The sequence below is a fragment of the Planococcus citri genome, chromosome 4 (genome assembly GCF_950023065.1).
Source record: "Planococcus citri chromosome 4, ihPlaCitr1.1, whole genome shotgun sequence".
NCBI lineage: Eukaryota > Metazoa > Arthropoda > Insecta > Hemiptera > Pseudococcidae > Planococcus > Planococcus citri.
Genome location: NC_088680.1, coordinates 33,360,558 through 33,387,507, shown reverse-complemented (window position 1 = coordinate 33,387,507; position 26,950 = coordinate 33,360,558). Strand labels below are relative to the sequence as shown.

The 26,950-nt window shown below is 38.6% G+C and overlaps 1 protein-coding gene across 9 annotated transcripts in view; it reads right to left on the bottom strand.

Annotated features, from left to right (window-relative positions):
• The window catches only part of Ca-alpha1D (Ca[2+]-channel protein alpha[[1]] subunit D), a 41,461-nt gene extending 24,722 nt beyond the window's left edge, over positions 1-16,739 (bottom strand). For 5 of the 9 annotated variants that reach the window (XM_065362871.1, XM_065362869.1, XM_065362870.1 and 2 more), the window contains exons 1-3: positions 14,330-14,819; positions 649-1,152; positions 426-531 (exon numbers count right to left, since the gene is read on the bottom strand). In XM_065362871.1, the coding sequence (XP_065218943.1) occupies positions 426-531; positions 649-1,025 (483 nt within the window). In that variant the 5' untranslated portion in view covers positions 1,026-1,152; positions 14,330-14,819. Of the gene's footprint in view, positions 1-425; positions 532-648; positions 1,153-6,157; positions 6,946-14,329; positions 14,821-16,371 lie in introns of those variants that run through there. The other 4 variants (XM_065362865.1, XM_065362872.1, XM_065362867.1 and 1 more) reach the window with 3 other exon arrangements.
• Between the last annotated feature and the right edge of the window lie 10,211 nt (positions 16,740-26,950).

The window sequence follows — 26,950 nt, the reverse complement described above, 5'->3', positions numbered from 1 at the left end:
TTTTGACCCCCCCCCCCATTTGCAGAGTTTTTAGGTCGCTTTAGGTAAACATTTCCTAAAATTTGTTAACATTTGAAAAATGTAATTTGATGTCTAAAATATGGTACCTAACTGCCTATAATGAAGTGTTTTGGAATTTTTTTCCTGTTGTTTCAACTCACATTTTTCTGGAGTTCAGATCATTTCCCTTGCTTTCATTTCATACGGTATTAAATAAACCATTTCCATAATATTAATTTCGTTTTTGTCAGTCTCCAACTTCGTTCCTTCAATTTTAAAGTTTAGCAAACGAATTCCTATGGGTGAAGTTTGGGTTTCTGCATCACATGGGCGAATTTTTCGGAACCATTGACAGAGCACATTACGTACAAATAACAACTAGGTAAAACTACATATTTGAAAATAAAATATTCAAGAAAACTTACTAGAATACTATTAGTGTCATCCGAATCTAATTGAGGATACGGCGTGTAGACAGCCAGCGCAACGCAATTCGCAAAAATAGTTAACAATATTAAATATTCAAAAGGTCTGTTGGAGAAAATTCAATTAAGGAAACTATCGACTACTTCGCAAATCGAATAAAAAAAAGAAGAAGAACGTATTATCGTATGTACACTTAAAATAGTAAATTTGAAAAAAGGATACTTCCATTCGACAATACTGATACAAATTTTACGTATAGGATTTTTCAGCGTGAATAAAAAAAGAGCTCTTTGAGGTCTATCCGGCGGCTGCTTGATACCCCTGCGGACGGGCCTTTTGATGGGCGCTTTTGTTTGAGCCTGTTGCGCCAACGCCATGTTTCTAAGACTACTGCTACCAGCGGCGGCTGCATTATTGGCCCCGTCGTTGTTCGAGTTAACGTTATTAGAACCTGGGTTTGGGGCACCTCCTCCAGCGCTAACCAGACTTAATCTGGATTCAGGTCCGGCCGCGGTCGGGCTCAACGTAACGTACGAAGATTCGTTATCGTAATAGCTGCTGTCCTCTCTGCTGGCGAGGGCCATACCCGGGGCGGTCATTTCAGCTCCTTTGGGTTAGTATATGTGCTGAGTTGATGTTATCTGAGAAATACCATTTGGCGTAGAATTTCCGCTTGTTCAACAAGTCGTCGCGGTGTAATTCCAACATTTGGCGCGGCTAAATGTTCTGTAATCAAGAAATATAGGAATGTATGATTAATGATTAGGTTCAAGTTGTTGTCTACAAGGTGTTCATTGTAGCGTAGTTATTCGAATTTATTTTTTTCCTCCTGCCAAGGAGAAGTCCGGATCTGTTCAGATCTGACTTATAGTGTGATCAAGATCAGATCTACTCAGATCTGATCAGATCTATTCAGGTCTTGTCAGTTTCAATCAGGTCTCCTCTGATGGATCTAATCAGGTCTGAATTTAATAAATCCCACTCAAACTTTGATCTGGTCAGGTTGAATTTGGATCTATGGAATATCTAGACCCAATCAGGCTTCATCAGATCAAATAATTTTTCCCTATGGGTATTTCAAGAGAAAATCAAATTTTGAAGCTCATTACATCACATTTTATTTTTTCTCTGATAAAAGTATGTACTTATAGGTATTAACTATTCATGGTAGGTAGGTACCTACCTACTATTAATAATTTTGAATTAATTTTCTTGTGGTGTATGATTCAGATTTTCAATTTTTTTTTAGTGTAGAATTTTTTTGTGGTTTCAAATAATTTTTTCGTAGTGACTTCGAAACCATTTTTCTTTTTTTTTCTTATTAGTCATTTTGACTGCAGTTTTTTGGTGATGATTTGGAATTCTATTTTTAATTCAGTGAAAAATTTTCCTGGGGTAATTTCAAATGATTTTTTGTAAATCTGAATGCATTTTTATGGTGATTGTGAATCACATTTTTTTTTGGAAAAAGTCCAAATGCATGTTCCCGCAACAACTTGGATTACAAATGATTTTTTAGTATTGCAAGTTTCCTTGAAAGGGAGATACAGTATTTCTGATGAATTTTTTCGTGATTTCAAATGAATTTGTAGTAAGTACCTAATTCTGAATGAATTTTTTCATCATCTATATTTTTCTATTCAGCAATGAATTTTTCAGTGAGGATTTCAAACGATTTTTTAAAAATTTTGAATACATTTTTTGCGCTTGTGCTGATTGCAAATTATTATCATTTTTTTTTTTTTTTTTTTTTGTAAAAATTGCAACTGGATTTTAACGCAAAGATTTAGAATTTAAAATGAATTTTTAGTGTTTCAAATTTCTTGAAGGGCGAGGGGGGAATCATAAATAGATTTTTCGCGATTCTAAATGATTCTTTGGTAGTGATTTTTGATTAAAAAAATTTTGATTATTTTTGGAATGAATTTTCCAAAGGTGATTTTAGATTTAGAAATATTATGTATCATTTTCATTTTATGTATTCAATTTATGGGGGGGGGGGGGTGTTAGTAATTACATGATTATTACACCCATCGTGTAAGATTCTATATCAAATTGGTAAGGTTGAGTTTTTTTATTAGAATTGTTTTATGATTTTTTCAATTTATTATGTTTTTTGTAAGTTGTCCTGCGACGACTTCAAATTAAATTAGTTATTTTAAAGTTGATTTTAATCGATTCTTTTGGAGAGGGGGGTGATTAGAAATGAATTATCGAAGGTTTGATTTTTCAGCGGCAGTTTAGTTTCAAATTTCTTCATGATTTAAAAAGTAGGTACCTATTTTTCTTTTGTAGAGCGGGCAAATAGCGGTTTTAAAAAGGAAAAAATTGGCACATCAAATTTTTCTTAGGGAATGTGCTCGGACGGGCCTTCTGAACTACCATAAAAAAGCCGACCCTCCCACCCCGTCCTGGAGGAAAAGTTTTTAGGGGGCTAAAACCGGTTCCGATTCACGTTTTTTGCGTTTTACTCCGTAAATATTAGGTTTTTGAGAAAAACTACCATGACTAAAAATGTTCCCCTTTAAATTCTCGATAATTTGATACTACGCTCGATACCCATCTCTCAAGGGGAGTGTGTAAAAAAAAGGGGTGGAAAGAGTAGGTGTTTCAAAAAAGGTCAGTCCAATAAATTAATCAAAATTACCACTTAGAATCATTCGTTTTCGCTCAATTTTTTTTTTACAAAGTCTACTCACCCAATTACTATTTAAACTACCATCGGTTGGTCTTCAACCCTTCCCGGGGGTTCGTGAGGGTTGCTTGATTTTTCAAGTAACACACTACTGAATCTTATAGGTATTTGAAAAACAAACCTGGACGTGTGATATGTCGAATAGTATGTTTTCGAGGTCGCTGAATACGAATATGAACTTATTTTCTGCATACAACCCCTCAAAGCCCCTCTGTACCCCAAAAAGGGGGTCAAAATTTTGAAAAATCGTGAGAAGTCGAGTGATACATATATCGAATGGCATGTTTTTAAGGTCGCTGAGTACAAATATGAACTTATTTTTTGGGTCCAGCCTCTCGAAGCCCCCCTATGCCCCAAAAAGGTGGTCAAAATTTTGAAAAATCGTGAAAAGTCGAGTGATATATCGAATGGTATGGTTTCGAAGTCGCTGAGAACGAATATGGCCTTCTTTTTTGGGCCCAACAACCCCGCAAAGATCCTAACTGCCCCAAAAAAGCCAAAATTTTGAAAAATTGTGAAAAGTTGAATGACATATTGAATGGTATTCGAAGTCGCTGAGTGCGAATATGCCCTTCCGAAAAAAGGTCAAAATTTTGAAAAATTGTGAAAAGTCGTGTGATATATCGAATAATATGTTTTCGATTACTTTTTTGAGGTTGAAATGTTTTTAGCAGTGATTGAGAATTTTGATTTTTGATTCAATCAAGAATTTTCAACATACCTAGATTTTATGAAGGAGGGAGAGGAAGGAGTGATTTTGAATTTTTTGCGGATTTTTGAAACAAATTTTCTACTAGGTAGTGATTTCAAATTGAATAAGTTTGGATTTAAGTAAGTATAGAACTTTTTGTGATTTAAAAAGAATTTTTTCGCAGTTATTTAAAATGAACTTTTTTGTGAGAATTCCATCTGTGTTTTTCTCTGATGATTTCAGATCTGGTTACAAACAAATTCTTTCGTGATTTCAAATAAATAGGTACAGCTTTTTATTGTAATTTTGGAGAAAAATATTTTCGATCAATTATTGAAGAGCTCTATTCCAAAGTGGGTTAAGTCATTTTTTCCTCCAAAAAATGCGTTTAGAGTTTTCGATGCTGAAATTTGTTCTGTTTCCAAAGGTCGGTGCACCTTTCCTTTCTTTGGACATAGAACACTTGTAGAAAAATTTACTTTGAAAAATCGATGACTTAACCCACTTTTGAAGTAAAAATCTCCGAAAAACGTGCCTTTTTTTTAAATGACTTAACCCACTTTGGAATAGAGCTCCTCAATTTTAGAATACGTGTTTTTTTGGTAAAGATTCAGAATTTCATTTTTTAAATTAAATTTTATTCTGAATTTTTTCCAGAATTTCATATGATTTTTTAAAGTAGGTAATTTGAAACCAACTTTTTTGTGAAAATTCCAATTTCGGATTCCAATTGAGTTTACTGTAGTTCGATTTTTTGGGTGGGGGGGGGAGCGAAATTTGTAATTATTGTTTCTTCATTTCAAGAAATTTTTTTTGTACTTAGCGACTGGATTTTTTTGTTGTGATTGCAAATTAATTTTTTTGGGAAAATTTCAAATGGATTTTTCCGCGATGATTTCGGATTTCAAATGAGTTTGTCGTGTGATGATTTTGGAGGGGGGGGGGGGATTATGAGTGAATTATTTTGTGCTTTCAAGTACATTTTTTAAATAATGTGTTGGAGTACCTAAATTTTTCTGTGGTGATTTAATTTGTAATTTTTTCGTCATTTCAAATGATTTTTTTGCATACCTACCTAGTCATTTTTTTCAATGATGATTTGCCTAGAATTATCGATTTTTTTTTGTTCAGTTGGGAATTTTTTCAAAATTTCAAATTATGTAATTTTTTTGTAGCCTATTGATTGCAATAAATTTTTCTATAATGATTTTAAATCAATCTTTCGGGGGCAGTTAATTAACTTTTTACTAGTGATTTAGAATTTCATTTTTGATTTACTTACTATTCAATGTGCTCTATAGTGGCTTCAGTTTTGAATTTGAGGAAATTATGAATATACATTTTTTTGTGGAGCATTTCATGTTCTTTAAATTAAGTATTTTTATATTTTCCTTAGATCCTAAATTGAAGGAGCTATGATCAATTGAACTTTTCAATGTACTCTAGCACTTTCAATTTTGAATTTGAGCAAAATTTGAACCTAACTTTCAAAATTCAATGCGCTATAAAACACAACGATAAGATAGATCGATCCTAGTCCATTCAATTTTGGATTACGAGTAAAATATTGAAAATCGCCTTTTTCGTTCTTCTATTCGAATTCTGCCACATGACACGTCACACGTTAACCTATCTCCAATATTTGAAGGGTTATGCAACCCAATTCCACTCCTTCACTACCAAGGCTCGGCAAACCAATTAACACTCGTGTAGTTTGGGTTCCCCTATCGCTAGGGCGAATTATTAGACACCTGTTATATGAAACACTCGGTATACAATGAGCACGAATCGAAAGCATAAGACTACCTACACTAATAAGGTGATTTTTTTGGCGGGAACCCCCTCATCGTGTGACGATAGCCGACAACACGACGACTAGGTACATCAATGTGCATTGGGTAGGTAGGTAGGTAGGTAGGTATACGAAAAAAATGAGTAAAATAATCGATATCAAACGTAGAACACGAAATAGCACTATAAAAGTAAAATTATACGTAGAGAACGTCGCTCCATTACTTAAATTACCTACAAAATGTGTTTATGTGCGTCTGTGTTTATCGATTTGCAAGTGCCAGTGCCCCTAAGGGGATTTCGTTTTATTGATAAGTTTTTCTCTTCTGTTTACCATCGAGAGAGAGAGAGAGAGAAGCCTACCATGCAGGTACACCCAAAAGCTATAAGCTAATTTACCCTCGGGTAGTAATTTTACCTACTCGTAGTACAATAAAATAATAACGTCTATAAAAATACACAAAAAAACACGAAAGGTCCAAAGAAAAAAAAATAACCGAAAAATCCATAACGATGATTTAAAAAAAAAGTATACATATAGGTGGAACACTTACACAGATGATTGTCTTTCGGATGCAAATTAACACGAAGACCGATAAGGATGAGCCGATCCCGTATGAACTAAAACTATCGTCAGGTGAACCATATGCGAATACATAACACGAGAAAATGGATTATAGTAAAAGAAAAAAAAATTGATGGGTAGTAGAGTGAAAAAAAAAACCGATGACCAAAAGCGAGAAAAGCGGCGGCGGCGTTTATCCCTTATCGTGTAAACCTAGTCCACTAGAATACGGCCAAATATCATTAAAAGTGGAAAGCAGCTTGAAAGTGTGAAACGGTGCCAGAGTGCCGGTGAACTTAAATAGCGGGCGGAAAGAAAACATAGACAACGAGAAACTGCGAACGTACAAGAACGCGAATACGAATATCAATATACTCTCGGATGGATTTTGCGCATCTGCGAATCGAATACACAACAGAATCGGCCAATCATCGCCTCTCGCCGACATTAATCAATCAACCGCAAATAGACGAATTAATTCGACAATTTTTCACTATTTTTTTTTTCTGTTCTCCATCGAGTACACATCGAGCTAGTATAACGCGACAATTTACCATCTTCGAAAGCCGAAATACCTACACGTTCAAAGGTACACAACTCGTTCGTCTTCTCTCGCAAGCTTTAAAGCTTTTAAAGTGCCATTGCCAGAGTACGTAGACCTACCTATTTAAAATTTAACAAGCAGCGCGTCGACTAAAACAGCGCAGCGCAGCGCCAACTACCGCAGCAAACCATAAATACGAGCATACTATACGTGTACTTTCCCAAGCACACAAAAAGCGTGTTACCAGTATAAGTACGAAACTAAAAACAAGCGAAAATTTCTCCGTGTAATCAAATTTATTACATCGACACAGACACACCCACCCCTGTCCCCGCCCTTGGTATCTGTATCTCACCCAGATCCGATGGGTACGTTTCTCTCTCTCTCTGTTGCAGCCCTTCTGCTTTCTACGAGTAATAAGCGCACATATCACACTGCCATTTACTCGAGAGATGAGCATATAGGCGAAGAAGAAGAAGAAAAAAAGAGCAAGAAGTACAAACGATATTAATTTTACAACCTATAAAAATGCCTCGAGCTGTACTCGTATAATTTTTATCGTGTAAGTGTTTGAGGTTGGCTTTTTCTGTAATGCGTGTTGTACGAGTAGGTATATGTGTGTCGTGCCTTTATATTCGTATTTTACCGCGATGACGACGACATATACAGGCTAAAGAAGAGTTGAGTAGGTACTTAAACTAATCATCTAACCAACGCGACGTATAATTTGTCATTAACTTAAAAGGGCATCAGTGTAAAAGATATAGCTTTGTGGATAGGCCTCCGGCTTGGATTTTCAAATTAGCTTATGCCTTTGTGAACGTTGGACTGATTGCTGCAGTTTTTGCTGCATGGTTAAAGTGGTAGCCCCCTTTTACCTTCTTTTTAGGAAGAGTGATATTGCTATGAAGGAGGGGTTTGTTTGAACACTTTTGAAGAGCGTTTAAAAAAGATCCGAAATGGGACATTAAAAATTTAGAATGTAGAAAACTCAGTTTTTAAATGTATGATAAAGAGAGGGGGCACCAATGAAAAATTTGAAAAATCCAATGTTCACATCGTTTCATATTAAAATATGTAGATCTGAATAGGAAATTGCACTTTGTTGGATGTACAAAGGTACGTCTTTTCTAATTAATTTTTCGATCCAATCCCTCCCCTTCCCCTCTTGAAAATATGGGCGGAAAATCTTGTGACAAAGATACTTAGGTATCTAAGATCTAACATATGAAAATTTTTTTCAATTTTTTTTCAATTTTCAGGGCTGTTGTGGGACTTGAGGCACTCATACAAAACTTGTCAGCTGAACAAAGGCTACTTACAGGGAACCTCTAGAAGGGCTGGCTGGCCTCCGATTTGAACGACAGGCCACAGGGAAAGGACGAGATCAGGCCTTAAAACCACCATAACCATTGTTTTTCAATTGGTTTTAACCACTACCACAACCATTTCAACTTCTTTTTGTACATTTCAAAAAACAACAACAAAAAACCAATATGTTGGAAAAAAAATTGGATTGAAAAAACCAAAACCACCAAAAAGTTGTTTTCTTTGGAGAAAACCACAACCACATTAACCACAAGAACCATTTCAATTTTCAAATGTAACCATAACCAATAACAACCAATTCATGAAAAATGTTTTTTTTTTTTTTTTTTTGGTTTCTGTGATTTTTTTTCAATTTTTCCAGACCAGTGATAGAAGTTTTCTGTTTTCTGGTCTCAAATCAGACATTACTCATACCTTAATTTGTTTTTTGGTAAATTTATTTGAGAATTCAAGATTTTTCATAACCACCAAAACCATTTGAAAATTTGAAATGGTTTTTCATATCAAAGCATGTGCAGAACATTTCCTGGATTCTGCATCCAAAATGTGGCCGTCATATCTCTGATCTGAACTATTTGTCCATTATATTCCTTATATGGTCAACAGTTTAGGGTCAAATTAAATTCACACTGAAGAGTAGAAAAATGTGATCCATGTCTTCTTCTTCCTTGCTTGCCCATATACGGACATTGCAACTACAAAATCCCTGCAACCAGTTCCCTCCAGCTATCTCTGTCCTCGGCCTTTCTCGTGAATTCTCCCAGTGACATTTTGGCAGTTTTCTTAATCAAGTCCGTGACTCTGTGTAACAAGTGGGTGATCTTCCCCTTCCCCTCTTGCCTTCTACTTGGCCTTGGACTGTCAATTTTTCCAGGTTGTCCTGTCTCACGACGTGTCCGAAGTAGTGTAATAGGTCTATTCGTTTCCTGATGACTGTGCTTAGCCTTTCCTTTACACCCAGTTGTTGAAGTATTGACGCATTTGTTCTTTTCTGGACCCATGATATCCTTAGCATGCGTCTGTAGCAGTACATTTCGAATGAGTCAATCTTATCTTGATCTGCCTTGTATACTGTCCAGCATTCTGACACATACAGAAAGATGGAGAAGACTAGCGTTTTTACGATTCTCAGCTTTGTGCCCTGCCCTTTGTAATGTTGTGACTTTTCCATATCTGGTTGAGATTTCCCATTGCTGTCTTTGCTATGGCCGACGCGACCTTCTCCTCATTTCTCCGGCTGAGCTTCCCTGATTCGTTATTAATGAACCAAGGTACATGAAGTCCTGTACAACCTCTCTATACCATCAATCTCCAATATTTCAGGTCTGTTTTTTTGCTCCCTGTCGATTATCATTATTTTCGTTTTTCCTTTGTTGACCCTTAGACCTGCCTCATTGCGGGCTTCTTTGATTTTCCTGAGCATTTCCTTCATCTCACCTGGTGTCTCTGTGAGCTGCAGGGTTGTGTCATCCGCATATTGTAAGTTTGACAATATCTTTCCTCCAATTCTGACTCCCTTTTCCCAATCCTCTAGGACAGTTCTCATTACCCATTCTCCATATGTATTGAAGAGAATTGGGCTGAGTATGCATCCCTGTCTCACTCCTTTTGCTGTATGGAAATGATTGGTGAGCTCTCCTTCAACTCTCACCTGTGCCACATTGTCCTCATACAGACTCTCCATGAGACTGACAAGGTGCTCTGGTACTCCAAGTTTTTTGAGGTTTTGCGAGAGGATCTTCCACTTCACATTGTCGAATTAATGCCCTCTCGTAGTCAATGAATCACATAGGTTTCGAAAAAAATTGATATTTTGTAGTAAAAATGGAATTTGAAAAATAAGAGGAGGGGAGAGAAATGAGCCGAGACCAAACCTGAGGCAAAAAGAAGAAAATTTCAACATCAATACCCAATTATTTAGATCATTACTTTCAAGAAATTTAAATTCACTATAAAGTTGAAGCATTCTGATAGGTATGTATGCACCTACTTGAAAACGTCATAACACAAAAGTTTTGAAAAGTGACTTTTCTGCATCATCGTTCTTTCCCTATACCCAATAATGTGATCTGAAGCTTCCATAACCAAAATTTCAGCTACTATAGGATTGATTTTTGATCTTGGCGAATTTTTGAAAATTCAAAATGATTCAGGAACTTGTGTTTTTTTTTAAATTTCATTTTTTCAGAAAAAATGGTAACAGTATGACACCCCCCCCCCCAACCCGATTTTACCATTTCTAGCCATTCTGGAGCTTCCAGCATGATTTTTCGAATTCTTCAGAATGTTAAAATCTCTCCAGAATGCTGAAAATTAATGTTAGGGGCTAAAAAAAAGTAGTGGTTCATTCTTGACTAATTCATTCATGACCTACCTATTTAACAAGTTTATTCGCATCAAGGCATAAGACAAATTTCCAAACACTAAACAGACACTTCGAGTGCATTTTGGACCTGCATTATTTAGGTATACCTATGAGAAGGAAAAAAATCGAAAAATCAAATATCGTCTGTTCGCAGCAAAATTTTTGAAATTTGCATGACTGGCTGCTTTGTCTAAAACTAACCCCTCAAATAAGAATTTCCATAATTTCGAGCCATTCTGAAGCCTCTGACGTAATTTTCGACTTTATTTCTGCATAATTTTAAAGCAAAATCTACGAACTTTTATTTTATTTTTCTTTAGCGTCACAGATAGAGTACAAGTAATAACTCGGAAAATATGTAATTTTTAATATTTCTCGATATCTTCTATCATACTTGAAGGCCAAAAACGTGTAGTGAAATGAAGAGATCCCATTTTTTTGAGTCATGATTTCGTTACTTCAGAGTTCGGATGTGAGATATTGTGCTGAGTAGGTACCTACCTCAAAAAATTATAATTCAACTTGATCGTTTCCTTCCTTTTGTATGACGCGACTATATCAAGATGTGACAGTAACAAGTACACACTTATTATTTTCATCTGACTGTACCATTATATGCGCGTTTTACGTTCATTCTGTTCTCCCACATCCCTCCACACTCTTCATATAACATGGGTAGGTACTTGTAGCATGGAGATTGGAAACTGCTACGTAATACGTAATGTAAGTAGCGATGCTGAAGTGATGACAAGTAGGTACGCAAAAAGAAAAAAATATATTAAATCAATTTCCATTCAGCTATTTTATGATAAATTGTATCTTCCGCAGGATATTGAATTCGTCGTGATGAATTGCGTACAAAGGATGTAAATCCAAATGTGTTTCATATGTGGTGTACCTACTCGTATATAGAATGAACCGTGAACGTCTGCATGGAACATGAAGCTGATTAGCTGAGTACCTAAATGAAGGATTGCTAGTAGATACATATCTTTTGTTTAAATTAGAAAGAAAAGGTTCCTTATTGCTCTCGTTTTTTTGAATTTTTATGGAAATTCAAGGGGTCAGGGTCAGGGTATACCTCAAAAATGATGGATAATCGAACTTGGCGTCGAAAAGCTCCCATCTCTTCCTCTAAATAATTACTAAAAATGGCGGTAAATTTGCAGGTAATCAGTATCTATTAGATATCTAATTACCAAAAAATTCTTGTAAATTTCTGAATAATTACAAAAAATTGCAGTAAATTACCAGATGATTACCACCAGAAATTTGGTAAATTATCAGGTAATTACTTGGAATTACGGTAAATTACCAGGTAATAACCTAGAAATACGGTAAATTACCAGGTAATAACCTGAAAATACGATAAATTACCAGGTAATAACCTAGAGATACAATAAATTACCAGGTAATAACCTGGAAATACGGTAAATTACCAGGTAATTACCTAGAATTGCGGTAAATTACCATTTAATTACCTAAAATTACCATTTAATTACCTGAAATTACGATAATTACTTGGAATTACGGTTATTACCTGGAATTACGGTTATCACCTAGAATTACGGTAATTACTAGGAATTACGGTAAACTACCAGGTAATTACCATAACTTACGGTAAATTACCAGGTTATTGCTGAAAATCTTGGTAAATTACCACATAATTATTGAGAATTGCTGTGATAGTTGGAGGTAAGTTACTGAGTAACTACTCAAAATAACGGTAAATTTCCCGAAAATATGTATCCAAAAATTACCGTAAATCATCAGTAATTAGCAAGGGTGATATGCAAATCCTCCGTAATTATCAAGAATAGCGGTAAATTACACGGTAATTATCAACACTATAAGTACATTTCTGAAATTCAAAAAATCTGTCGACCGAATTAGAATTTTTAACAAGGGACTCTGATTTTTCTAATTCCTGAAAAAATTATAAGAATTTAAAAATCGTAGAAAGTTTTATGAAGCAGTATGTTCTACGTCTATTCTACGTCTAATAAAAGAAGGATTCCCATTTTCAACATACAGAAAATTTTTTAGTACCTGCGAATAAACAATTAACGAGTGTCCAAAAATACGATGCTAGAAAACATTTCGTGGGGGCGGGTGAAATTCATTTTCTGAATTTCGAAAAATATCCAAAAAAAAAAATTTTTGCAAATCGATTTTAAAAACATGAAAATTTATTCAAGTTGAGTGAAAGTTTGTTTACATGCCTTTTCTTGACCTCTCGAACCAATTATGGCAGTTTTGAATTTTCCTTAAAGTCATTCAGCTGATTTTTCGAGTTTTCAATAGGTATTTAAGAATTTAACCTATAGGTGCCAACCTACAGGAAACTACCTACATTTTTTTAAACAATCAAAAACAGATATTGTGTGTGACTCGGTTGAAAAAAATCACGAACATGACCAATCCGAGTTTATATGGAGGCTGAATTTCATTTAGGTAGGTATTATAAAGGAATTCTTCGCTTACCTATTTAGAAATCTAAAAATCTGCTGGAGGCTCCAGAATCTACTCAACTTTGGAAATATAAATTATGATAACTCCGAACAGAATTTTCAATTTTTTAAACTACCTAATTTGACCAAATTTTGATATTTTGAGGAAAAATGAGCCAAATTATTTCTTTTTCAAAATTTTGGAATTTGAATTCAAGTTGCATTTTCAAATTCTCGTTTTTTTTCAAGTTTGAGTAGGTACTTTAAATTTGATTATAGACTACACTGCAGAATGTTAAATGGTTCGAATTTTTGACCAATCAACTTTATTGGTCAAAAATTAGGTGGGTATATTTGAAATTTCAACTTTTTGCTTCTATTAGGTTAAATAATACTTTTCATTGCCAATATTTAAATTCTTCAAAATTCACAAAAATTCAAAAAAATTAAATGCAGCTGCTAAAATGTTATTTACCTACGTATGATATGGTGTTTTTTGTAGTCTTCCAGTAAAATTTCCATTTCCTCAATAATTTTCGAATTCAGCAGCCCTCCTGCTTAACTTCTACAATTTTTTTCCTCCATCGAACACTCTCGACCCAACTCAAAAACTTACTTGCCCGAGATGACACATTTGTAAACAATAAATAATTATCTGTGGAAAGAACCCACTGGCAATCCAACCAACCAACACACATATGGAATGTTTTCCTTATTCACCTCAGTTGGAAGGAGAGTGCAGTAGGGGTGTATTTTTCCAACTTTCTGGCTCGGATAGATAGATATGTTTAATACACGTACCTACAAATATCTACCTTTAAATTTCCTGGAGGCTTCAATTAGATATGCTGCCGAACAAGTTCATTGAAGGGTGAAAAGCTGCAACCAACGCGAAGAACTATATAGAGACGAGTCAAAAGCGAAAAAAGGATTTTCTGCTCAGCACGTATTTACACATGCTTTTGAGCTTAATGAGCTGAAAAATGATACCATTCTACACATGAGTTGACCTACATTATGTAGGTACCTATCTATAGTTTTTGCGAATTATTTTTGTGTAGGTAAAAGTAAACTATGTACCTAGCCAGTCTCGATGCTGCAGCTATACTGATACACAAACGAGTTAGAGGTATCCTTTCCTATCACACCTTTTCCATTTAGTTATCTTCCATTAAACAGGCGAATAAAATGTGTAGGTACCTACACAGCAAATAATATACATAGCATCTACTCGTATAACAACACAGATTCTGCTCTGACTAACAAATCAAGAACCCACTCGATTGCACCTACATCATTTTCGGTTCATTTTAAATGAAAAACGGAACAAATTGATTCATCAGCTTCGCGTGCAAATCGACGACAAAGACACGAAAACGCATATCAAAGCTATGAATCAGCTCATCAAAATTAACTCGTTATAGCAGCATCGTCCGGGATAATTAAGGTTAAAGTAATACACCGCACGATTACCTAAAATGAATGCGCTGGCGATACATAAAAACAGCTGCAGCAGGATCCCTCGATACAGCAGAATGCAATTCGGATACCAGAAAACCCCAGCGACTCATCCACGTCGACACATCGGCGAGAATATCGCGAAGCGAAAAAAAAAACACCACAACACAAGAGTGTAAGTACGTACAATACACAAACACGTGTCTATAACTCTCGACTCGGCCACTCTAACGTTGTTGTATATGTATATACCGCTAATTTAACAATTTAATCGACTAACGCTGATTATAATTTGAACGAATATTCATACGGCGGGTACAAGTAGATTCGATACCGCGATATTCGCCGGAAACGTACATTAAAGCCCCCGAAACAGCACGAGACGATAATTTAAGTATAATAATCCGAGCAAGAGGAATATAAAAAAAATGAGCGAGGAAAATGAGCGAGTGCGAGAGAGAGAGAGAAACGTCGAATTCGAAGTCGTAGCTCGCAATTGAACGGTGGAATAGTCGGTAAGGCTGTTACTCTATTCTTGGCCTGGATATATTCGTAGTGTGCCAAGAACTGAAAATAAAAACAACCGTTCGCGTATGTAAGTATTATAGTATAAGTACGTATGCATTTCTAAATTCGACAATGTACACTTCCATCGCGAGCGGCCAGATAGGTCCGCCGCCGAATTTCATCGACAATGTAAACCGACGTACCTACAGCTTGTAAATTTAGGTACTTTTACAGGTCTATAAAAATCAACTCTTTTAATCGATGTTGTACGCCTAAAGACTAAAGAATAAGCCTACGCAAGTTTATACGTTAATATAGAGTATACAGACAGAAACCCAATTTGCATTAGTATAGGAGAGCGAGAGATGTATAGGCTACTCAATTTACGATAGTTGAGGTTTTTCGGAATGGTACGATACGTGCAGTAATGAAAATGATTATATTGCCCTTGATGCGAAGGATTTCGAGAAATACGAGATTCAGTATGAGTTAGCTTTCCTCGTAGGTACCTAATACAGTTAACGTTGAATATGAAAATCTAACCCTTATATACGGCATCGAGTCAATTAAAATGTAAAAAATGTCATCGGGAAGAAGTGCTGGTTTTTTTCCTGCGTCAAATATCTTTTTTTAAACGTCTCTCAAGTGTTGGATTCCATTGTCAGGCATCGATGTTATAAAGTAGGTACATATAGTGAAAAAATATGATAACGATGGAATATATGTACTTATTCATGTATCGTACGTAGTGTGACACGATTGACAGCAGCCCTTTCAATTTAACCCTGTACCCCTTTGTGAATATATATCGCATTCGAATAAAGCTTTTGTGACGGTTGGTATATCGTGGATGGCAAATTAAACAACGTTTTTGGACACATCTTTTTACATTTTGCTGAATTTCATATTATCAATAGGTAAAACTATCAGAAAATATTGTCAAGTTGAGAAATTCGAGGAAGATGTGAAATTGTGCTTGGATCATTTCTTTCTTGCACATTTGGAGTCATATTCGAATATTCGACCTTTAAATAGGTAGGTATTTGAATTAGCGTAGCGTGATATTATCAAAAATTATCGTTTTTGAATGATAGCTAACTCAGATACCTACCTACCCAATAAATTTCACCATAGATGACCCTGTAAGAGGGTAAAATGTCTTAAAGCAGTGATTGGTAATGTGACTTACGATGGTTGCTATTGTGTTGTTTCCAAGAAATATCCCTTAGAGTATTTCTACTAAATACTCACCGGAATACCTCACATGCTCGGCTAGGGCGTGAGTAGGAAATGGTTGCTTTTACACTCTTAACATATGATCATACACACCATAAATAATAACAAGTTATACACGAGAATAATATTTAATGTGTGCAATATTAACAACACGTTACATGAATAGCACATATGCAAATGTACTAGTTAACATGACACTTTCTTAAACTAAATATACACACGTCGGTGTTACACACTGTGGTGTAGGTTTGGATAAGTGATCTCCTCTGGCAAGGAGATCTAACTTATTCACACTGATATGTGCAAGTACTTACCCAGAGTGGCGACGGGTAGATCATCACTCCTTCTCGTCTATTAAATGGTTTCACTAATAACTAACTAAAACTAAAGCACTAAACATAACACTTAACACTCGAGAGTAAAAACTTATAATTAAATGACTGCATTAACCCATTAACCGTGAATAACATACCCGCGTGCACTCGGATACATTACTGGCGTTCTGTACTCTCGTCGCTTGGCTCGTATGGCTAGCTGACGAGAATACAACGCAGTGTTGCCTTAGTGCAACGCAGTGTTACCATGTGGGCGAGCCCTATACATACCACGTACGGCATAGTAGTATATCACATATGCCCCTCTGAGGTTTGCTCGATGGCGTAACCAGCGGAGAAAAGCACGGATAAAAAACATGATATACTATGCATGTACGTGGCAGCGGAGCTGTCCCCCTGCCCCCCTGCGTTTCTACGATGAGAATGGCAGAGGCATACGGTAAAGAATAACTTAGACAAGAGAAAATAAATTAATCGACCATCAAGGCCCAGCAACAGGTTCATGTAGGGGTAGTACCGCGTAATGATCAAAGAATGGTATTCAAATTTCAAATTTTGTGCTTGGTAGCCTCGCTGCATTGGACATACATATTGCAACATCTTATATGTTACGTCCATTTTTCGAAATCGCTCACTGCGACGTCTGCAAGAAATCTGTCATTTTTTGAGGTTGATAATGCGAAAAATGGCACGTGCCTGCCGGATCGCGATTATCGATATGCAAAATAATGACATAGCGATTTCTGCAATTCTCGCAGAGGATTCGCAGGCTGGGAAACCTGTTATTATAGTATATCCTTCTTGCAGCGTTGTCCGTCTGAACATATTATAACACTTTAATTGTGTTAAAATTGGCATTTTTGATAACACGAAAGCTCGAACAACACCAACTACGAAAAGAAACTGGCTTCTTTAATTGAAGCTGTGTCATCGGTTTCGTGTGTGTCATGACTTGCAGAAAGGTAGTCATCGCTACATCTCCTGTTGGAACCCGTAACCGGTTCCGTGCAAGTCATGGCATTATCAGGCAGCGTACCTGTCCTTTTCGGTAACGTCATCACCTGCGGAATCCTTCAGGACCATGCCTGATTTCTTCCAGATACGGGGTGCGTACCGTGGCAGAGTACCAATTATTAATATGTTCTTATGCGGCTCTTAAAAATGGTTCGTAAACCATGCTACCAAGTTCCTCTCAATTCCCTAGGTGTCAGCCTCCCATTCGGACATACTTGCAACATCTTCTATGTTACTTTTCGATTCCAATCGCCAAGTCGCTGGGACAAATACAACGATTTATTTTCCAGCGAATGGGCGCGTGGTCATTTTCGGTAACTTCACTACTTCGTCTTCTGCGAAACCGTAAACTGTTACTGTCCGAGTCTGTTTCTTCGAGTAACGTTACAAGTATCCGCTTGCTGACTAGGTAGGTGAGTACCGAGGCAGAGAACCGAAATAGTGCATGTCCTTTGGATGGGTTTCAATTGGTTCGACGACCAAGAGTGCTGATCAGCGGTCTTCCTGATTTGAACATGCGTATATAACACCTTGTGTGTTACAGTTCATTTTTTGGATCACATCGCCAATGATCAAGGTAACAATCGCCCTAGCAGGCGGTTCTTTCCATTGGCAATGGAGATGGCAATACCGTGCTCTCGAACAAGCTGCATTGCGCAAGGTTGTCGGCATGGTATGCCTCCATGGCAGAGTACCAATTAATAGCATGTCCTTTTTTCAGGGTGTAAAGGGTTCGTAAACCTTGACCACTAATTTACCAATTTTGAACTTGCTGTAATTGTGAACCAGTTTGAATAATACCTTGCATCTACTCGACGGTAGTTGCATATACCAACACGGTAAAAATAAACTCTCCGAGCATACCAATATAACACCTAGTGTGTTACGGTCTATTTTCGGTAATATCATCTACACAGCCCAAAGGTGAAGAAGTCTTTGAGCACAAGTCTCCTCAAGATCTCGCGATTTGATGGTGACATGTCTCAATTTCTCAACATCTTGGCGCATAGATGTACCGTGGCAGAGAACCAATTATTAATATGTTCCTAGTGGAGGTGTTACGAGCGGCTTACAAAATCCGACCTGATAGTCGATTAAAGCGCATGCTTCAACTGGTTGTCATTACAAGCAAGGTGACAAGGCCGAAATGAGCTTTCAGATACGATTCGACGATCGTTTTCCTATGGCTCGAAAGACTCGATCAGTTTATCGTGTGAGAACTACACCGCGGTAGTTCTAATTACCATCGCGGTAATTGTGCTCCCTGAACATTGTATCACCTCGTGGAGATACTATCTGTCATTTTTTGGTAATAACACCCAGCGTTGAAAAAATAGTGGGTGTTTACCTAGGCAGAGTACCTGTTGTCTTTTTGGTAATGGCCCAAAGTTTCCGAAAAAATCGTGCAGAATTTTAACAGCCACTTCGGTATTACCCAGGCAGAGCACCTGTTGTCGTTTTAGGTATCGACAAAATACGAGGAAAACAACGCGAATCCGTCGCTTCTTTATATCCTGCGATACCAGGGCAGAGTACCTATTAAATTAATGTTCTTCTAGGAGACTTGCGGCTTACATTTCCAACCTGAATGTCGGAGAAGGCGCTTTGCAACTGATCGTTTTATTTGAGAGGAAAGTCAGTTTAGCTTTTAAAGGGACTACACCGCGGTAATCCCGAATACCATCGCGGTAATTCATTTAGCTCTCTGAACATTTGTAACGTTCTTGCGTTACGTACGAAATTGGAATTATTCACGGAGCCATCGGAACTCTGTCCAGTGGAACTCGCGCCGTCTCGGTTGGACGGGAAGCGTGATAATTCTTCATTTTAGGTCACGTTCGGATAGCGTGAGCTCGCCTCAATCTAAGACTCTAGAAAGAGAGAGGCTCGATAGGTATCGCGTATCCGATTCGTGCCTTGGCAGAGTACCTCTTATTTTAATGTTCTTGTGAGAGCGAGCGACTTACATTTCCAACCTGAATGTCGGATAATGCGCATTCAACTGACTTGTTGTTGCTTGTTGAGGGCTGCGGTCCAATAAATAAATGAATAGTTGCGTTCGACGACGCATCTTGTGTCAACCAGGACAAAAAAGAGTGCTCTTCAAACTGGCTACACCTACTGTGTGGCTTATATTGTCTGAAGAGACTTTGCGGCTTACAGTATCAACCTGTTTGTCGATTCATGCGCCATCTTGTCCTGAGGTGGAAAAAATATCTATTCAGACTGCGTGAAAATCGATTCTGGCAAATCAATTCTCGAGTTTGCACGGGGTATGGAATACCAATTCAACGATTGGTGTTCACGTGAGATTACTTCGCCGAGTATTCATCACGCTTAACTAGTTGCAATATACGGCGATATCGCATTAAGGGTTTGCAAAACACAAGAGAGAAAATATAAAGCAAAAAACTCTTCGAAAATGCAAACAAAGATGTTACTAATACTAAAGTCGTTTCTACCTTCGACGAGGTAGTAACGGCTTGTAGGAACTATGTACAAATTAACGAAAATTAATACTAGAACATAAAAAGGTAAAAAATACAAAACAACTAACAAATTAAGGTGACAAACACATCACTGGGTGAAAATTCAAACAAGAAATAATACGAAATGTTACAAAAGAGAATTAATACTAATCAAAGGAACAAAAACGTCATCACCGTGATACATCAATCACAAATAATTAAGTCTTCTAAAAATTAGTTCAAAACGAAAATACAAGTAACAGAAAATTCATACACGTAGGTATGTAATTTGAAAACAAAAGAAAAAGTAATTTTAACATGATATTTACATAACAGCCATGATGAGAATAAAAACAATAAAAACTTTGAAATATCTGCACGCAGGCAGACTTAACAAAGAAAATACAAAATGCAAAAAACAAAAAAAAATTATTTACACAGAAAAATTTACAATGGTAGTATCGAAAAAACTGGTCATTGCGGTGCAATTCGAATGTCATCGACGTAAGTAAGCGGCGCGGTGACTCGTTCCAATAGGATCGTGAACGGATGTGCCGTCGGCGCTTCGTTGAGTGGTAGACGATTGAATTCCGTGTTGGGCTCGGGCTCATACCGCGACTGGAGTATCTCATCGACGATGGAATCATATCAGTTGAGGGGACGTGCCGTTGATCGCCGATGAACCTGAGTCCAGGTGATTTGTCGTTGATCGGTAGAATTTGCCGGTCCCTGGATTGGTTGAAGTTGCGGCTCGTCGTTGGCATTGCGGGTGATCTCATAATATCGCCGCTCTTCGCCGCTTGGCATTACCGTGATAATGTCGGTTACTTCCGGAGTTGGCGGCCGGCGAGTGAGAATATTCGGCTGGAACCTTTGACGACGCTCGACGGTGTCATCGTTCGGTGCGAGTAAACGTCTCAACTCTGGGTGCCACGGTGGAATAATTGGCCATGGTCGGACTGGAACTTCGTTGCCTCGGACTGGCTCGTGTAACACGTCCAACGACGGCTTTCGGAACGAATGCCCTACTGGCGTTTTCGATACGCAAACCATTTTTTCGATACTGTTGAAAAAATATAAAGTATTAGAATTGGCAGTAAAAAACTCAACAAACTACGACGAGTTTGTAACATAGAGAAAAGACCACCAATTCGACGATTGGGATATAATTCTATTTTTCGATCAACTCCTGTTAGAGAAGTTCGAAAGTTGATGTATTGAAAGTTTCAACAATTCGACGATTGTGAGCTTTCAATGTTGTAAATTTGCCAAATTAAGTCTGCGTAGAGTAACAGCAGTGCGAACCATAAAATGAAATATTCTTTGTCGAGTTCAATTGAACGAGTTATTGTCGATACATAGAAGCAGTCATCTTGATTATGACATCTAATGCTTATGTGCGCAGTTTTTTCAGATAAGGCATACGTTACTGTGAATGCATGCACCAATCTGTCGACAAAGCGCAATATATAATAAATATCGTTGAAGGCACACCAGCGTTCTTGAATATTCATTGCTGTAATCAAAATAATTTCGACAAAGTAAATAAAAGACATTGATTCAAAATCTTGTATTCTGATATCAAAAAGTCATACAGTATAGCTTATTACTACTACGACAGTGTGTTTTGGCAAATATTAGAGAACGAGAAATGATAATGATAAAAAATTATTAACTATTTACAAAGAAAACGCGAGTTGGTTTAAAGATCTTCGTCGTCTTCATCCTCCTCGTCGTCTTCACCTTCATCGTCATTTGAAGGTTCGATTGCCGGTACGCCCGTTTGCTGTACTCCTTCGTCGAGGAGCGCTGCTTCGGTGCGTGGTGATACTGGCTGTTGAGATTCTTCGTCGTTGGGAGGACTCTCATTAGTCAGATCATAAGTACCAACGAGATGAGCCGGCTCGGTAGTTTCAATCGCTTCAGTAGTAACTACGGTGGTTACTACTTGTCGGATGGTAGTAAACTCATCATTCTCGACGGAATGTAGAGTTAGAGTCGTATCCTGTACCGCTGTATCAACCTTTGTTAGAATGCGCTGTTCGATTGACTGCGCTCCTCGAGGTAGTTCCTCCTCGGCGGAAGGATCTACCGTATTGGTGAGATCGATAGTTTTGAGAGGTTTATCGGATTCCGCTGACTCGGTTAAGTCGACCGTTTTCACTGGTTTCTCATGCGGCGTTGATTCTGTTAAATCAAGCTTCGGCACGAGTACCTTTGGCTGAGTGCCGACTGTTCCTTCCGTCGTAGGATGTTCAGCATCAGTTTGTATTTTCGGTTGTGACTGTTTACCGAATACCTTTTTGAGGACTAAGTTGCGCTTAAGCGCTGCGTTTACGCGCTGCTGCTTTGCGCGCTGCTGTCTCGGAATATAGGTAAGTAACGTTTGCGGCGGCGAGAGTTTAACTTTCACCGAGCTGCGTGATTTGCGCGGTTTTGATTTGACGACTTTTGTCGTGTCGCTTTCCGAAGCAGAGGCAGAGGTCGTTGAGTCGGTAGGCTCAGGTACACCATCGGTATTGCCGAATATCTCGTACATTCGTCGCTCCGCTTCGGTGGGAGGTTTGCCCGATGGTGGCGTTTTCACCATATAACCGATGTATTTGTCCTCTTTATTGGTCGGGTTGGGTAATGAGTCGGTGTTGAGTACGTTTGACTCATCTCCCGACTTTACCTTGCGATCTTTTGATCTATTCGACGATCTGTGCTCTGAGCGAGAGCGTTCTCTTGCTTTGGAGGCTGCGCGGGATGGAGTTTTAGACGTGCTGAGTTTGTTATTTGAATCATCCGACGAAATCCCGGATTTTTCAGAAACATTGCGGGCTGGTTTCTCCTTCGACGAAGAGATGCCAGCTTTCGCATTATCAGCTTCCTTCTTCCACTCCATCTTTTCCTTTAACGATTCGCGCGATTTGGCATCGGCGGCTAGTCGCTCCTGCTCTTTCGCTTTACTAGCTTTTACATCGGCTTGAATTTTAGTGAGGACTTTGGCGCGTTCGATCACCTCCTTATCGGTAAGCGGTTTCTGTTCGTCGTCAGAAAAACCTACATTTGTTAGGTGCAAGCCACTGTATGGTGAAATCTCAACTTTCGTTGAAGTTGTTGATTTCGCCTTTTGGTTGCGCGGATCTAGCGGATGACATCCAGGTGTCGCTGTACCCACTTTGGGGTATGGCGGCGTACCCACTGCTTTATTTCCCAGGTAATTCGCTGTTGCCTGCTGCAACTGCGGGTTTACGTAGGATGGTGACAGGGTGTCGGTTACGATGTCATTCGGGCTTTGCTGGAACGACGATTTTGGCAGATTGAACTGCGGCATCACTGGTGCGGAAGTTTGTTGCGAATCGACGTTCGTATCAAGCTTCGCTTTTGATGTTGGAGGCGTTGCAGGTGATGATGCGGCGCTATTAGCGTTATTCAACTCGACGGTTGAATCGCTTTTTTCGATAACTGGTTCCGGAATAAATACGGCTGCAATACAGTTTGCTACTTTTTGGTATGTAGCTTTCGTATACTTCGGTCCAAGCTCGTCCACAGATGCCAATTCGAGGTTCAAATCATTGAGCAAATGGCCCGCTACCATATATTGGAATTTTCCGTTTCCCCAGTTGTACGTAAAGGTTTGGGTAATTTGCCGGAACGTGTTATTGTGCAATCGGCCGCTCGCATTCGTTGGCAGCATGATTACCTGTTCGACTTTTTTATCTCCTAAAACTTCGATGAGTTTCCGGAAATTTAGGTCGAAGGTATTCGGTGGCGTAAATGCGAAGATGTCATATGTTCCAATGGATATCATGAGATTTTTCGGAATTTGTTTTAATTCGACGATTAACTCAATTAATTCCGAAATCTTCATGTCGCGCTTATACATGCGCTTATCCATGTTGTCATGGTATGGTTTGCCTTCCGTAATCGCATGCATGATGCCATGAGCATGGATGTCGCCTACAATCCAATATTTGTACGCGAACAGAGCCATAACGGGTTTTGCTTCGCCGATTTTCAAACCGCAGACCGAAAAGTGTTGCGGGTAGGCATTCGTTGGGTAGAATGGCGCTAACACTTCGTGCGTTACCTCCGGGTATCGTGAATCGAAAGTGTCTCGATTTGCTTTCGTATTGGACTGTTTTCCCGGTTTTGCCCGCTTTTTCTTTTTTGGTACGACCGCCGGAGACTGGTTCGCCGTTGGTTGAGCGCTTTCGGCTTGATTCGGTACGTTCAAATTCGCGTTCGGATCAACGGAATTCTGCGTGTTGGTGGTATCGGGCGCGCTGGAGTTCGACTGCTCGCCACTTTGAGCGAGTGGTCTTCCCCAGTAGTCTGTTTCCTTCTTTTGCGGGAAATCCCAGTAAGGTGAAATCGGCGAGTGGGAACTTGCATCCGGTACAGTCGGCGCTGTACCCGGTTGCACGAACGGGATTTTGAAACTAATAAGCGCCCCATCGGCCGCGTCCTCGACGTGAGCGAGTGTCCGTGGGGCGGTTGTCGTAGCGGCGTTCGTCGTGATGGTGCTCGTATTCGTCGTACCGTCGATTATCGTAGCGTTCGTCGTAGCGTCCGTCGCTGCGTTCGTCGTAGCGTTCGTCGCGGCGTTCGCTGCGGCGCCTGTTATGATCGGGAAACCGGGCGGCGGGCGGTGGAGGCCTTGCGTAAGGTTGCTCGCGGTAGCGGCGTTTGTTTGAGGTATCCCTGCGCCCACCGGCGTGGGCGTGGGGATACCTCTTTCCGCGTTTTTTGACGGCTTCGGAACTTTCGGCGTGACCTTTGGTGTACCGTTGTTGACCGGAGGTGGAGGCGGGAACGGTGACAGTACAAACCCCTGGCAGAGCTCGTTTGTCGCCGCGGTAGGTGCAGTGGTCGTCGAAATCGGCGTCGTATTTGTCGGTAAGGTGGCCGTAACCGCCGGCAGCGAAGCTGGCGTCGTCGCATTCGAGCTGGTTGCAGATTGCTGGTTCAAGTGACTGGCTATCGCTGTGGAGCTCGGGAATAGCGATGACATTTTGGCTTTACGAAGTGCCTCGTATTTCGCCGTAGTAGTTTCCAATTGAGCTTTTAAACTCGCGATCATATTATTAGCATCAGTTAATTGTACTTCGAAATCTGACATTTTCTTGTACATGTCTTCGGACAAATCTTGTTGTAGTTCTCTGTCGGTATGCAACTGAGCGATTTCCCTACGTAAAGCTTGCAACTCGCCGGTTGCGGCTTCCGTAGGTTCAGGCGTCGAGATTTGAATACGAGTTACCTCTACCTTGTAGCAGATGTCCTCGCTCACATCTCGTTCGCATCCAATATGTGTACACTTAGTCAACTGCACGCCGGCAGGATTTCGAAGTTCGGAGTTTTTTATCGCTTTCATGATGCAGCTCTTATGATAAAGATGCTGACACTTGGTTATGTAGATTGATTCGGGAACCTTTTTGTCGCCTCCATACTGCTTGCCTGGTGACGTAATCACCAAACCGCATTTGTCGCATGCGAGATGCGTAGATTCTGCCATCACTGTGAACAGAAATGCGACGAGGTGTTAAACGAAGTTGTAAGGCAATACCGATTTAGCGAAAAAATAAATGTTGAATAATTATTCGAAAACAAATCGGCATGGTGGGCCTATTGTCTTTTACGTTAACACTGCTTAGTATATTAAAAGCATATTAATCTTACGAGTTTGTACTTACCACAGGAGCTGACGACAAATATTTAAAATTGAAACGAGAAACGAAAATACTATACTCGAAATAAGTAATAATTACTTACGATAGCAACGCAAAAATAAGACGCGAAGACAGAATACGAAGATTCAAAAACGCATTAGCAAAACATATAGCAAGAGCAAAGGCATGTACTCGGTAGCACGTGAAACGAAATAATGATTTCGATAGTTGGATCAGGTTCGTCGTTGCTTCCAACTGCCGAGTCTTTCCCCCACTTCACTACTCGGCGGCGGCGAACGGGATTGGTCGAACTCGGTGTTGTGTTGGTAGCGATGCGCTCGAACGGCAGGTTTTGACTATAACCTTCTAGAATGTTCTAAGCAGAAAATATCGGACGGCGCCGGTTTCCTGGAACGGGTTTGTCAAAATGTGCGCCTAAATGCGCAGTTCGGCGGTCTTTATTGTTATGATAAACTACGTCGCAATTAAATCGAATTTTTTAACGGCCTGTCAGCCATTTTGCTATCGCTACGAGTCACGTCGCTTTCTCTTCATCGAAAGAAAACATCTGCCTTTTGCTAAATGCACGTTTTTTCTTTGTCTCGAAATTATTGCGTCAGATTTCTTCATCGATTCCAATCTTTTCTCGGATTCGATGGTTGAAATTTGCGTGCTGGTGATTTTTGTTATTATCACCTCGAAATTCTAATTATTCAAATTTTTATTTGTCATCAATTAAATATTACTACTCCTGTGGTTTTTATTTATGTCTTTTTCAGGTATTTGTTCGAAGAAATTTGCGTCACAGTCTTTTACTGTATTGCAAAAATTTCGTGAAAAAATATCCAAAATCTATTATTTCGGTCATTTTATTCACGTTTTGTGATTTTCAAAATTACATTTTGAGATTTGAAATAATTTCGAGTCAACAAAATTTTATTTATTTTGGGCTCTTAATTAATTTCAAAAATTTCTCATTGCCTCGAAAACGCTTTGCAATGCACGAATCTAATTTTCTCGTAAACATGAGGGCATATGTATGTGAAAAATGAATTTCAAAATCTATTATTTCGAAAAAAATTTTGAACTTGTCTGCGTTAGAAAATTGCGTTTTCGTAATTTTGTTTTTTCGAATTTTGAGTTGTAGTGTTAAGAAAAGGCATATGGATTTGTACATGAATCTCAGTATACTAACTAAGTTTTACCTGTACGAATAGTTCCAAAGGTAACTTTTTGAGTAAAGTTGCCAAGTTGTTGATTTATTCCAATTCGAATTCTATTTTTTCTGATTACTTTTTAACTGCTACTTTCTGTTGCGAAAATCTGATTATTTTCATCATACTCGTAGTTGTTTCACCGAGAAAAAACAAACATTGTATTACTTAACACTGATACTGGCAATTTCAAACGACTACATAATTA